We start from the raw sequence: 15,514 nt of genomic DNA, 5'->3' as shown, positions 1-15,514 counted from the left end.
GTCTTGGACAACCACAGAATAACCGTGGACGAGATCCATCGGTTATTGGGTATTAGCGTGGGCACCGCCCACACCATAATGCATCAACACTTGAACTTTTGAAAAATTTGTCCGTAGTGGGTTCCCCACCAACTGACCGCCGAACAGCGCAATACTCGAATGGCGCTGTCTTTGAGTCATCTGCAACGTTATCATGAGGAGGAATACGGCTTTGTGTCGCGTATTGCCACGAAACATGGTGTCACCATTTTGAACCGGAAAGCAAGCGTCAGAGCAAGCAGTGGAAACATGCGACTTCACCACCTCCAAAGAAATCAAAGGCTGTGCACACCAGTTCTGGTAAGGTCATGATGTCCTTCTTTTTTTACCACAAGGGCCCACTGCTTGTCGAGTTCCTGGAACGGGGTACCACAATCAATACCCATCGTTATCAAGCCACTTTACAGAACCTTAGACGAGCCATCAAGTCGAAACACCCAGGCATGTTGTCTAATGGCGTTATCCTCCTGCATGATAATGCCCGCCCACACAGCCAATGCGGTGAAGACGACATTGCAGCAGTTTCGGTGGGAAACGCTGGGACATCCGCCTTACAGTCCCGACCTTCCACCGTGTGATTTTCATGTGTTTGGACCTCTAAAACAAGCTATTCGCGAACATCGATTCACAACGGACGACGAAGTGTGTGACTGGGTCCAGACCTGGATCCAACAGCAGCCTACTAGCTTCTTCAAGGATGGAATCGACCGGCTAGTGTCACAATGGGATAAATGTGCCAACAGTTTTGGCGACTATTTGTGAGTATGTGTACTGTGTATCACTACATGTGTAAGTATGTGTACTGTGTATAACTACATTTTTGAGTTAATACAATCGTTACCGTTACTTTACACTAGTGACCGGGTTTCACTCGAATGCCCCTTATATATATATATATATATATATATATATATTATTCCCTAGAAGAGAATAAAAGGCGGAAATAAAAGGGTGGAGGTTGGAATCCCTATATATAAAAGTAGTCCTGAGTGAGTGAAGGCTGACTGAGTGACTGATGAACGCCCAGACTAAACCGCTTAAGCTTGAAAATTGAAATTTTGACAGTGTATAGTATTTGTAACGGCAGGTACCACTAAGAAAGGAGAAGAAATGGGGATGGCAGTTATAGTAAAATGTCCACTTATGCGATTCTCTGAAGGATATTATTTTATTACTGTTGGCAGGTTCTGAGACTAATGAGATTTTAATTCCGTTCTTTCCTAGATTCGGGCCTGGAAATGTTTCTTTACGTTTCTTGATCTTCAGCTTGCGTTTCCACGTGGCTAAGCGGTTAGCATATGCGCCTTTGGCGTGGGAGACCCGGGTTCGATTCGCGGCGGGAGCTTCTGGTTGGAATCCCACGTTAAGCTGTAGGTCCACGTCTCATATAGCCTCGCTGCTGAAAGGACGTTAAACTCAAAGTTACATCGATCTTCAGCTTCCTCTTTCAACCCCCAATATATATATATATATTTTTAAATCGTCGATCAGGTGTGTTCTCCTTTCTATTCCTCGCTTTCCTTTATCTTTCCCTCTATGGTGGTATGAAGAAGACAATTTTTTCTGAAGATGTATCCTGTCCAGTTGGCCTTCCTACGAAGGGTGCTTTCTTAAAGCATCTGCTTCTCTCCTCCCGTTTTAAAATATCTTCGTTTGTTTTTATTTTATCTTCTTCGTCCTTCCTCTAACATCACATTTCGAAGCTCTCTGAATATTTCTTCTCTAACTTCCGTAATTTCTAAATGTCTGGACTATACAGTCCAATACTCCATATAACACTTGACCAACTTCTTCCTTAGTTAAGCCTGATAGTTACGAGTGATCTTTCTTGTTGAATTCCTCTTCGACTATTGCAAATCTTGACTTGATCTCTTTGGTGCAGTAAGATTCTCTCATCAGAATACTTCCCAGATATTTGAATTGTCGAAGTTCTGTTTATTCTACTCTGATCTGTAAGAATGGTTTTCACGGCATATTCTCATGATTTTCGATTTTGACTTCTGTTCCATATATTTTCCTAGTGTCAACTATTTTGTCCATCTCACTATTCTTCACTTCTAGCTATAATATCTGTAGTGTCATCTGCATAGCTGATGTTAATGATCTTGAAATCTCCAATTCTCGCTAATGATCCTTCATTAAACATTCACTGAAAATGTTGAATAATTAGGGCGACATATTACATCCCTGTCTGAGTCCTCTTCCAATCTTCACACTATTGTTTTTTCCTTGATTCAAGGACAGCTTCACTCGTTGTTCTAAGTACAGATTCCGACTGAGTCGTCAGTCTCTCCAGTTGACCCCGATTTCTGTAAGTATTTTCAGAAGTTTAGTCCAATTGATATAATCAAAAGCTTTTTGCCAGCCGATGAAGCCCAAACATGACTCTTGCTTTACGTCAAGAACGCATTCTGATATAATTTTCATCAACCCAATAGCATCCCTGGTGCATTTTCCTTCCCAGGATCCAAATTGACCTTTCTGTAACTTTCTTTTATCTTATTTTAGAGCCACCTGTTCAGTATGCGTGATCGCTGCACTTTTTTGCTTGCTTTTTCGTGGGTAATGCAATCATCGTAATATCAGGAAAATCCTTTGGCCATTCGCTATTCAGGTAGATCTTGTTAATAGGTAAGTCAGTACTTTAATTTCATTGTCTCCTAATCTCTGGAGCAAATCTGCTGGTGTCATCATCTCCTTTGACTTACCTCTTTTGCATGTCTTTGATGACTTGTATTCACTTTTCAATAACCTGTATCCTTGTTGATAATTTTCCTTCTCTTCCTCTGCTTCGATGTCAATACCTTTGGGACGGTTCTTCTGATCATACAGATCCTTTATGTATTCCTTCCAGATTCTAAAGATGCTTTGATGGTCAGTACTACATGACGTTGTTGATCTTCGATTCCAAACGTGTGGAAATTTTTGTTAGCTTTCCCTCGTAATTCCTGTACTTTTTGACACATCAGATCATTGTGAACGGTAGAGATATGAAATTAGGTACATCGACTTCCCATTAAAATAATTAGACCATGTTTCAGCGTTGTTTTGACATTTCCATAGAAGTTAAGAACAAAAGGCGGGAGAAAGAAGAAGTAGGATTATTATCGTTATAAGATGATGACTGTATCTTGAAATCCTTTAAGATTAGAGGCATGGAATTTGTTATTTACACTTCTCATTTAAAATAATTAAATACATATGTAAGTGTTTATATTTATTTATATATATATATATATATATATATATATATATATATATATATATATATATATATTTCCCCTACGAGAAAAAACAAAAGTGGGAAGAAAAAGGGGTGTGGGATAGAATTGTTAAAATAAGATGACCATATCTCGGAATCCCTTAAGGTTAGACACATGAAAATTGGTATTTTGGCTTTCAGTTTACAATAATTAAAGATGTGTTTAAGCGTTTTTAGGTTTTCCTTAGAAAGGTGTGGCTTGCAGTTGTTATAATAGGATAACGATAGCTTAAAATTTCTTGATTAGAGATATGAAACCTGGTATGTACATTCCTTATTCAAAACAAGTGGGCATATGCCAGAGTGTTATCGGAAATTCCGCTACAGCGGTTCCCGAAATTCTGCTTTTAACGAGAGAAGAGTGGTATTTTCTGTTTATTCCTTATATTTATAAAAATGATTTCGAGGTTTCAGACATATCATCAGGGGAAAAAGAAAGGGAGGGGGGTGAACCATTTGAAATTAATTTTTGAACACGGTTAGCACTTGAGCTAACATGAGCACTTTGATTGAAATGCATATTCTAGGGAAGAAAGAGGTTTAAATTTCTCCCAAAGAATAATTCTATAAACGTATTTTTGCCGTGCGAAGAACGGAAACAAATCCTGAAATACGAGGCCGAGGCTGAGCGTATTCTTTCAGAAATATGAAAGCTTTTCTTGGTATCTAACTCCTTCCTACAACAATACAGTCTCGTTTGAGTAGAATATTGCTTTGGAAATCTTTTTAACACTCCCTTTGTCCACACTGAAATGTGCAGATCCTTCGTCCTTCCAGGTATAAGAGTGAAGGTATGTGACTGTCCAGAGGAGTACTAAGTAATGTAATAGTTAACGCACTGTAAGTGATAAACACGGAAAGGCAGAGTTCCTTTCAGTAAGTCATGTCACGTCCCTCCAACGACGTGAAAGTACAAAATATTTGGTTGACATGGATATTTTATGATATTTTTTGTTGTTTTCTGGATATTTTGTGCGATATTTTTGGTTGTTTTGTGTGATCTGAAGACAAAAAATTAAGAGGTTATTTTGTTAATGCTTTATATGTACAATTAAGTAATCCTATAATCTTCAAGGAAATCGTACTTGTATTTATAGTAAATAAATAGTTTATTGTATTCTAATAGAATGTATTATGATTTCTTGCAGATTTTGCTCATCTTCATGCAGAAAATGGAATTACTACTAAAGTTAACCCCAGCAGAATCTGTAAAAGCTGATGTATTACCAATGTTGTATAGAGCTTTGGAGTCCGATGCTCAGCAAATTCAAGAACTATGTCTTTCAGTTCTTCCTACATTTGCGGGGCTTATAGATTATCCTGCGATGAAAAATGCCTTATTACCTCGAATCAAAAAGCTATGTATCAGTACATCATATATTTCAGTAAGTTTTCATTTTCTTGAATAATTATATTTTTGTACTATCCAAGAAAGACATCCTTTACAAGGAATAAAGTACGGTCTGATATTACTGTAATATTTCGGGCTATCTGCTGTTTTTGAAAATTTAGTGCGGATTGATAACACTGTTCGACAAAATTCAACTTCAAAAAATTTTTCTGCATGAAAGCAGGTGTTCTTTATAGTTTTCGAGCTGCTGAAAACGAATCTGATCTTAATTTTGGTCTTGCACCCTCAGATTTTGAAATAATGTCAGTTATAGTAGATTTTGGTTAAAATTTTTAAGGAAATCGCAGAAGGGCAGGTTTGAAGCCTCTCTGCTCCTTTCCTAACTATCCCAGAATAACAAATGATACCTCGTTGAAAAGGGCATGGAACACACATTCCAACGGTAAACATTTATTACCCATCGTGCTCAATGTGTAGAAGAAGGAGAAGAAAAATATTGAAAAAAAGTGGGAAAAAGTTTTTTTTGAAGAAATTTAGAGGTTTGCAACACTGACAGTCACGCTACGCAAACATAAGCTCAGTAACCCATATCCCATACATTCAGGTGTGTTATAGTAAAAACTTAGAAATATCTCAAATACAAGGGGAGTAAAACAGTGTGAAAGTACTAATTTGAAAAGGAGGGAAAATTTAATATTTGGAGAAATTGAAAAAAGTTTGCAACATTTACACTTGCGATACTCACACATAAGCTCAGTAACACACATCCAATACATTCATTATATTAAAAGAGTCATAGAGATTGCTGTTTACTAGGCGAGAAAAAAATTGGTTAACTCGAGTAAACAAAGAAATATATGTACAATATGAATGTTCACATTGTGATATAGAAATATATATGTGACCAAAGAAAACTACATATGATTCACCTAGTTCATTGTTTTGCATTTGACCTTCCTGTGGGTGTCTTCGGTGTCCCTAACCAATCCCCAACAATAGTCCGCAAGCATATTCGGTTTCCATCCACTTTGGTAACGTCTTTCCATTGCTGCTATTGTTTGTTGAAACTTTTCGCCATGCTCATCACTTACGTCGCCGAGATTCGGTGGAAAGAAGTCTAGATGACTGTGTAGAAAGTGAATTTTCAGCGACATGTTGTATGCAAGCTTTCCGTAATTATTCAACAAGTTGTCCACGAGTGTTTTTGTAGTTCTCATCCTTTGTCTTGCCTAAGAAACCAGAACACAAACTCTTGAATGATACCCAACACTGCAGCTCAAGAGGGCTAAGCGCTGCATCAAAGTTATGATCCCGCATCAAAAAGATTTCATAAGGCCAAGTTTTATATGGAGTGGAGGGAGATATATGTCTTCAGATTTAACTAGAGAGGGGTTGCAACATTCTTAACATCTACTTGCATTGTACTGCGTCGTGGTAATTCTTTCCTCTGGTAGTGACTATCTCGGGCTCGAGAGTCCCATTCGCATAAGAAACAGCAATGTTTCGTGTATCCATTCTGTAGTCCTGTAAGTATGCTATAACTTTGAAATTGGCAACAATGTGCCACTTAAGAACATCGTACTGAACTTTTTCTAATATAAGTTTCATTAGGTCATACGTTTCTTTCACCTGTGTGTCATAAGCAATTGGTACAGTTGGGAGGATATTGCCATTATGTATTAAAACTGCCTTAAGACTGCTCTTTGAGGAGTCTATAAAAATCTCCGCTCCCGTGCCACATGAGTCGTACCAAGAGCAGCAAACAAACCATTGACATCAGAACAAAAAATAAGTATATCTTCCTGTTGAAAAAAACTCTAAATGGTACATGTCGTTTCCTGTATGAACAAACGGTGGCACTTACGTCAAGTAAATTCCATTGTTTAAGTCTGGATCCAAGAATTTCAGCCTGCCACTAGGTTAGTTTCAAATCTCGGACAAGGTCATTTAAATCACTTTGTGTTGCAAAACGTGGGTTGTTTCTCTCTTCAAATTCAAAATCTGACTTTGAACTCTCCGATTCTGAAGAAGCTACGTTTGTTTTCTCCTCTTCCAGAGACCATGTTGCTGGAGGTACAGGAACTGGAACATTATCACCGTGTTTGACAGGTCTTATTGCAATCGAAATATTGTCAGGATTTTTTAAAAATTTTTTTATTTATTATTATTATTATTTAAATTTTATTTTGGCCTTCCCTTTCATGCCTTGAATGTACACAGCACAGAAGTAGCAGTCACTTACGTGGTCGGCTGGCTCACGCCATATCTTCGGAACACCAAATGACATTTTACCTTGACGTTTGTTATTCAACCACGACCGGAAATGCCAAGCACACTTACTACATATTGTACTAAGTACCCAATGCCTATCTTCATCAATTTTGCTGTCGAAGTATATAGTTGGTAAGCCTTCTTCGCCAAAAGTATTAATTTTTCCCTCTTAGCCTTAACTATGTATTCTCCACAGACATAACAAAAATTACCTAAGTTGGTAACACAATCTCGAAGCATTATGACAGTCACAAAAACACTTACACGATAGGAAGACATGTACAAACTCTCTGCCCCACGCTCAAAACTTCAGACAACTGAGCAACAGTAGAGTGGTGACTGGGAGGGAGGAAAAATACAATGTTGCCAGGCTTCAATAGGCCACTTTTTTTTTTCTCACAAATTGGAATATTGGATGTAATTCAAGAAATTCTGACCATGTTTCTTTTTGCCATAAAAAGCTGAAATTTTTCAAAACAATCGTTGACAATTTACATACATGGTAACTTTATTTAGCAAAATTTTCTAAACTTCTGTTCAGATAACATCTGTGAGTATTTTACCCGAATGTATTAGGTGTTCGTTACTGAGCTTATGTGTGAGTATCGCATGTGTAATGTTGCAAACTTTTTTCAATTTCTCCAAATATTAAACTTTCCCGGTTTTTAAAAATTACTTCCACACTATTTTACTCCCCTTGTGTTTGAGCTCTGATTTTTTCATATAGCACACCTGAATGTATAGGGTATGAGTTACTGAGCCTATGTTTGCGTAGCGTGACTATCAATGTTGCAAACCTTTCTAATTTTTTTTTTTTTTTTAAAAAGTTTTCCCCAGTTTTTTCAATATTTTTCTTCTTCTACAAATTGAGCGCGATGGGTCCTAAATGTTTACCGTTAGAATTTGTGTTCCATACTCTTTCCAAAGAGGTATCATTTGTTATTCTGGGATAGTTAGGAAAGGAGTAGAGAGGCTTCAAACCTGCAGTTCTGTGATTTCCTTAAAATTTTAACCAAAATCTACTATAACTGGCATTATTTCAAAATCTGAGGGTGCAGAGCCAAAATTATGATCAGATTCGTTTCCAGCAGCTGGAAAACTATAAGGAACACTTTGTTTCATGAAAGAAAATTTTTCACTGTCGACCAGTGTAATACGGGATGCAAAGAGAGCCATATTATAAGCGGATACTTATAATATGCCCAGACTGTAAGTACCCCATATTCTAAAGACGAAAAATGTTGAGAGAGAGAAAAAATAAATTGGTTTATAACAATTTAAAGCTCGTCTAGCATGCACAGTGGCTCAGTAATAGAGCTCACCTTTGGCCCTTGGTGCGAGGGATCCCTGGTTCGGTCCCAGACCATGTTGGTTTTTGGTGGACAACATCATATCCGCTGTTTTCCTCGGAGTTTTCTATTTCTCCCTCACCCATTGTCATTCCACCAATTTTTTCATAATCATTCATTTTCTTTAAGATGTTAAAGATTTCATTTTATTTGAAAAAAAAAAAAAAAAAAAAAAACATGTACAGTTGTTGGTTAAGTACTTGCAGATCATGATTGCATTTTCTCCTCTTCAGAAGGCTAAGCCTTGTCTTTGCAGCTACAGCTTCGTATCTCCAGCAGCCCTTTTCATCACCGTGTAGGAAAAATACGTAATTTCATTCACCATATTTTTTAAAAGAGAATGTTCTGGATTGTTCTTTCGTTGTCTTTTCTTAGAGCTTCCCTTTGAAAATGTTTTGGAAACAAGATCGTGTGTGAGTTAAGTGTTCAATTATCTTTGCTTTGGATACGTTTATTACTTTAAGTTGTTGCCTTTCCTCCCTCATCTACGTTTTGCATCACCATGTTATTGTTTTTCGTGTTGGTATTTCATTAAAGAATGGTATTTGTACTTGTTTGTAGCACTCGTAGAATTTTCATTGAAACTTGCAGATGATCACTCTTCTTGGCTAACTGCCATCGCTAGTGGTCCCAGAATCGATTGCCAGTGGATACAAACCTGAGTAGTGGATCAGATCTCATTTTATAAAACAGTAGGTTTCGTATCATATAGCATTGGTGTTAAAAAGCGACGTTAAACTCCGAGTAACCAATCGTAGGCTGTTATCCTTAGAGCTTGCAACTACTCACAGTTTTACATAAATCCTCCACCATCATTAAAGTATTTGAAAAAGCAACTTGCACAAACTTACAAGTTACTCGATCTATTCATTTTCATGTTTTCCCACGTTCACTTTACAGTTTTTTCAAGTATATTTTACAGCCTTTGAGGAAATCTGTTTGCACCGCCACTCAATGGTTCTAAAATTTTCAGTTTTGGATAGAGCTGGATCTAAGATGACACATTCCACCTCAGCTCTGAGGCTAGTAGTATTGGAGATACTCAGTTCCAAAACTAATTTTTCCACGTTTTCTGAAGCCTGTAGTTCTGTATCGAAGCTAGTTACATCCTATGTTTAGTAATACTTTATTTGTTCTTTTGATGAGAGATATTTTTTTTTTTTTTTTTTTTTTTAAATCATCATGCTCACCCAATATAGTAATTGAAAGTTTCTCAGCAGAATACCGTTATTAATCCTCCTGTTTTGTTGAACAGCACCAACATCGTGATGTCTATCAGTCTGTGGTTTTCTATGTAGTTATGTCAATTTAAAAGCATGGCAAGACCGTAACAAATGTTAGAGAAACAAAAGTTTGTAAACAGAACGCTGCAGCCTAGCTGTTGCGCACCTAATCTTATATTTCCCCATTCCCTTCTCCGTGACGATGATGTTTTGCAGTGTTGCAATCTGAAGGGAGCGGAATGATCTGAGGATTTTCTACGGCATTTGAGTGTAAATGCTGTATATTGACTACACTAAATTTTTAATGCATTTTAATATTTTCTCTTTGAATATTAAATTAATTATGTATGATTAAGGGCATTTCCTACCAACGTAATATATGAATTAAAACGATGGAAAAGTTCGCAATGAATTTTAATTAAAATAAATAAACGATAGAACAGAACTCACCTTCTAAATGTTTTCCATTTCTCCTTCAGTTTTACTCTCCCACTCACCTGAGTCTGTATCGGCCGATGAATCTGAGTCTGAATCGGTTTCACTAAGTCTAATTATCAGTTCATCTACACGCTCATCCATAAGTCCGTCTCTTTCAAAGTAAGAATCTTCATTTTTTTTTTTTCACGTGTTCACATTATTTTACCCATTTCTGTGGTGAATATTCATTAAATAACTTTCCCAGTAATTCTTTCTTTGCGTCAAGTGATCGGAAGTGCATTGCCTTGCTTTGATTTTCCCTCACACAGGTTCAATAGGATTGTTTCACATAAGGTACACTTTGAATTCTTAAGAACAATTGTCTTTTGTTCATTCTCCACAATTTGTTTACTCTATTCTCCGCTTCAATTTCAGTTTCGTTTATAGGTTTGTCTGTCGTTGATAGCCACTGTATTATGTCGCGTTTAAGTAAAGACATAGATGGTCTTTTATTGATTTGAACATTGTGATAACTGGCATTATCAACAACAACAACGCTATTTCCGGGAAGATTAGAAAGTAGTTTTTCATAGATCCATGTTGAAAAATTTCTACTGTTCATGTCATCATGATAATCCCTTTTTTTTTTTTTTTTTTTTTTTTTTTTTTTTTTTTTTTTTTTTTTTTTTTTTGCTTAGATTTGTACATTAATAGAGCATTATCAACAATCCCAAATTTCCCTCCTGCATGGACAATAATAAGACGTGGCTCTTTTCTAACAGCTTCTGTTACACCTATTTCACTCTCACTTTGCCAACACGCCGGTACTGAATGTGATGCGTAAATGTAGGTTTCATCAACATATACAATTGGCTTACCTTGTTTTCTGTATTCACGAAGGTCCCTTAAATATCCTGCACGCCACTCAGCAATGTTCGGATTTCAATCAGTCTTTCTCCTTGACTGACATTTTCTCCACCTAAACCCTATAGGCCTTAAAAGACATCTTAAATACTCACTGCTATAATGTAATATGCCGTCTTCTCTTATAGCTTTAGTTAGTTTTCGTAATGTTGGAACTACTTTCTTTAGTGTGTAAAATTCATAAATTTTTCGCCTAGTTGCACCTTTAGCAAAATCATCTGTTTGTATTCGCTTTTTCCTTGGGTTCTTTTTACCTGTCGGGGTAGAGAAATTCAGGGCACCTTTAGCCAGCGACTGTTTTCTTTCTTTTAAAACTTGAGAAACCATCCATTTAGATACTCCCGTGGCGGCGCTTGTGAATTCGGCAACATTGTACTTAAGTTTATATAACTCTTTCTGATTTTGCAAATACGTTGCAACATTGAAAACAATTTCTCTGGCCTGTCCTCTAAGAGGTTTTCCAGAGCACATTGTGGATTTGGACGGCCCCGACATGATTTGATTTTCACAGACAATAATCACATAATGCGCCTCACACCCACACTACTGCTTTGAAACGCAAACACACGAAAGAAAGACACTACTTCAAAAACAGATAAACACCTCCGAGAACAAGAACTTCTTCAACACGAATCAATCTGTTAGACTGGGGCCAAACTAATGCCAGCAGTTTTAACAGATCATTGATTCCCTCCCTAGACCAATTCAACAAAAGCCTATTGGCCTGAACTTCGATAAGGTGTTTTCTTTACGCTGACCTTTCTCAACCCTTAAGTGTGATCATTGAACCAAAGCACTAGACGCAATTAGTATACAAGGACACATTTTGTCTTTGACAGGGCGGAGCACCCTTGATCTATTTAGGAGGTGGATTTTTTTTCTGTGACAATGCCGCCCAATTTATTACCAACGGGTCCATTTCTGTTTCAAAGACATATTCGGCAATGACATCCTGAAGCCAGGTCGCGGAATGCTTGTTTGGGGAGAAATTAAGAGTTTGTTACTTTTGTATTTTGTGTATATGATGAGATTATGGAAAGAATGCCGCCGTCTTCAGTCGCATTGCCGTACCGTATTGTCGCAAATTATTGGTTTAATAAATTGGAAAAATTCCCTTGCCGGTTTGCACCAATGAAAAAATAATAACAAAAAGAGAAGTTTTCCCTTCAGAAGGCGTGAAAGGATCGCCCCGTTGGAAATCGTCATTGTTTACTGTGTATCCATGACGTAGTCTGCATGGGCCCGAATTTTCAGCTCGGGCCCGGCCCGTGAATTAATAATGTGAGGCCCGACCCGAGTTAGAAATATGTTTTAGCATTTAGGCCCGACCCCATGTAATAATCAAATGAGCCCGAATTACAGAAACTTAATAATTAAGGCAAAATTGTATTTTTTATTTACAACAATTAGATGTTTAATTTTGCAGTTTAAAAGCTATCATGATTCAGAGACAACAAGGAAATAAAGGTTATCGTGTACATTTAGTTAACTATGAAATCTCTTTAAAAAAAAAAAAAAAGGACGTTAAACATTCTCAATTATGACAGCTACAAGGGGCCACGGTGGCTCAGTGGTAGAGCGTTCACCTTTGGTGCGTGGCGTCCCTGGTTCGATCCAAATTCGCGCCAAGTGCGCTTTGTGGTGGACAAACACCGTGTGCGTGGGTTTTCTCGAGGTTCTCCCGTTTCCTTCCACTTTCTTCATTCCACCATTTCACACATTCCTCATCATCACTGTCTCCCTTAACCTCGATGCATAATCGTGGGACGTTAAACTGAATATTTCACTTCATTTCATTATTACAGAGCTATGGTTAGAAGGAAACATTATATATATATATATATATATATATATATATATATATATATATATATATATATACATACATATATATGTATACAGAATGATGATGATGACCTTTTCTGCCCGAAGGCAGGTCTTTGACCTGCAGCAGCTCCATGTGAAAGGTGAACCCATGGTGGTTTGCTATTGCCTTCCATGGGATGAATATGACGTCCTAACGACGAGGTCTCCATTTTAAAGTGGGATCCAAACCACTCGTATCTTCACCGGGAATCGAACCTGGGATCCCTTGATTAGAAGACGACGAGCTTACACACTCATCCACCGGGAACACCTTGCTTTATAGAATAATAAACTTAACTTTATATATTTATTGAATTGATTAATGATGCGCACGAGACAAGATTTGAAGTTATCTCGACTCGAAACTATTTTGTAAAAGTGATGTCTTGTCTCGAAAAATGTATGTTTCTATTGCAAGAATTTTGTCTCGTCTCGAATCTTTTCATAAAAATTATGTCTCGTCTCGTCTCGAACGTATACCTAGGGTGATAATTAAATCAAATATTTTAATTGTAACTTTGCCAAATATTTTGATCAGCACTTCTGGAAGAGGAACTAGCTGAAATAAAATAAATCGCTGAACAAAGTTTTCTCTACTAGTTATAAGTTGTTACAGATTTTTTTGCACAAGTTGTATCTTCGGCCTTGGAAGTCGAATAATTATTCATTCTTACTCAGAAGAATGGGGGCGCAAAGTGTTAAACATTATAACACTTGAGACATAGTTTGTACTAACAGTAGACTGAAAGCAGCTTATTTGTTGTCTTATATTGACAAAAATACTTTTGTCAACTCGTCTCATTGAAGTAAGACAGAAATATTTCCCTTTCAGAAAGATTCGCCCCTGGTTCAGTATCGTAATGTTCTAGTAGGCTCGGCTGTCAGGTCAGTCTTTAATGTAGCATCCAGAAAATTGTCATTCGCCTTTTGCTTTCTCTTCGTTATAAAGCTTAGTAAGAAACATACGCGAATATACTACCGTAGAATACGAAGAGCTACCACCGAAACGCATTTTCAAAAGCGGGATTAAATGAAATGGACCACTGATATGAGAATTATGAATCAGTACTGTAACGCTACACGGTAATATTTGTCATTTATTTTAGCAGGTGATATTTGTTGTAGCATAAGATTGCTGAGTTAGTATCACTGGTACTTTCAAAGCCAGAGAGTGGATGGAAGAGTAGTGGGGAGGATGGCGAAATACGAAGTGCTCCGCAGCGATCTGCGCATCTTGGTTTGAAACTTGTCGAGTTATAGTATTGTTTCGATTTACAAGATACGAGGAAAAAACAAAAATTGTAACTAACTAGTGGGCTTCCTTTCAGTATGTGTGTTTGTATGTTTGAGCCCTGCTGTGCACACACCGCTACAGATACAAACTTCAGTAGAGGTTCGGATACCATTTTAATAGTAGGTCTTGTATTCCCAACTTTTGTGTTGCGTAAGCACGTAAAGCAAAAACACGAATTTTTTTTTTTTTTTTTTTTTTTTAATACACTTACAATACATGTTACTAAGACGTTTGTTATCTAAGTTGTTGATGTTTTGAATACAATACAGATTTATCAGCAGTAAATCTCCTCGAAAAACTACTAATTCTCTCAAGTCCTAAATCATAGTAGAATAGAAGTGATGATATTGTGCATTGTTCTTTAATTATTTAAGAATTTTTAAAAGAATGGTGGCAATAAATTACATTGTTTTATGTTAATATTATTCTTTCTGCCAATGTGTTGCTATCATTTTTAAATTTTCTAAAAATATTTAGTTAGAGAAAGGGAAAAAGCGGAAAGGAAGAGAGATAAAAAGTAAATAGATTCCTTACTTTTTGGAAAGTCAATATAGATTACTTACTGTTTGGGGCGGGGGAGCGGATACTGAGTTGTTTACATTCACATTACTTTTGTGAATTATCCAGAATCCATTATTTTGATTGGCTTAATGCATAGATAAACGTTTATATATTTAAAAAATACATGAAAATGACATGCCTTGTGAGTTATAAACATGGTAGAAACAAGTTCGTTACATAGTGTCCTCTGTTTCAGGTACGTGTAAACTGCTTGGTGTGTGTGGGTAAATTACTTGAACATCTAGATAAGTGGTTGGTGTTGGACGAAGTTCTTCCTTTCCTTCCACAGATACCTTCCAGAGAACCAGCTGTACTCATGGGTATATTAGGTAGGAATTTCTTTTGTTCGTATTAGTTTGAACAAACAAATTTATTCAAAATAGTCACATCACATTTCCTTTGAATAACAGAAATTTGGTATAATCGGAGAAGTATAATTAAACATATTAGTTGAAATGTAAAGTACAGTGAAACCAGCTTGTCCGGTTCTCATTAATATGGAATTTTCGAATCTAATTCTTGCATTGTATTATAATTTTTGTTTTTGCACTTTTAAACAATATGGAAGATTGCATCGAAAGAATTAGTCGAAACATACCATAAAATTTGTTTTATTGTGAATAGGAAAGTGCTTGTATTACAAAATAGCATATTTTATTGTAAAAAGGAAATTATAAGCACGGTAGTAATATTGTTGCGTATGGATTTATTTATTAATTGAAAAACGTCCTTGCACTATAATTTTTGATTGTAAAGAAAAACTAATATATAGACGGTTAAACAGTTTTGCATCTTAAATTCTACTCATTCAAAGCGGAAAACTTTCTTTGAAATACTGGAGATGGATCAGAAGCGGTGAGGAATTGCAGAATTGGTTTCACTACTCCATTGTTAAGCGTTAGGATTTCCACGAGATATCATAGAAAATCGGCCGCTTAAAATATAACCAATATTCAA

At 36.6% G+C, this 15,514-nt stretch overlaps 1 protein-coding gene across 1 annotated transcript in view; it reads left to right on the top strand.

The window, feature by feature from the left end:
- The window catches only part of LOC145680725 (SCY1-like protein 2), a 100,495-nt gene that overhangs the window by 63,195 nt on the left and 21,786 nt on the right, over nt 1-15,514 (top strand). The window contains exons 10-11 of the mRNA XM_081751669.1: nt 4,450-4,686; nt 14,754-14,886. Of these exons, the coding sequence (XP_081607795.1) occupies nt 4,450-4,686; nt 14,754-14,886 (370 nt within the window). The remainder of the gene's footprint in view (nt 1-4,449; nt 4,687-14,753; nt 14,887-15,514) is intronic.

Source organism: Thermobia domestica, chromosome 3 (genome assembly GCF_964235325.1).
Source record: "Thermobia domestica chromosome 3, izTheDome1.hap1.1, whole genome shotgun sequence".
Lineage (NCBI taxonomy): Eukaryota > Metazoa > Arthropoda > Insecta > Zygentoma > Lepismatidae > Thermobia > Thermobia domestica.
Note: the sequence above shows the minus strand (reverse complement) of the source record. Positions and strands in the feature narration are given on the sequence as shown.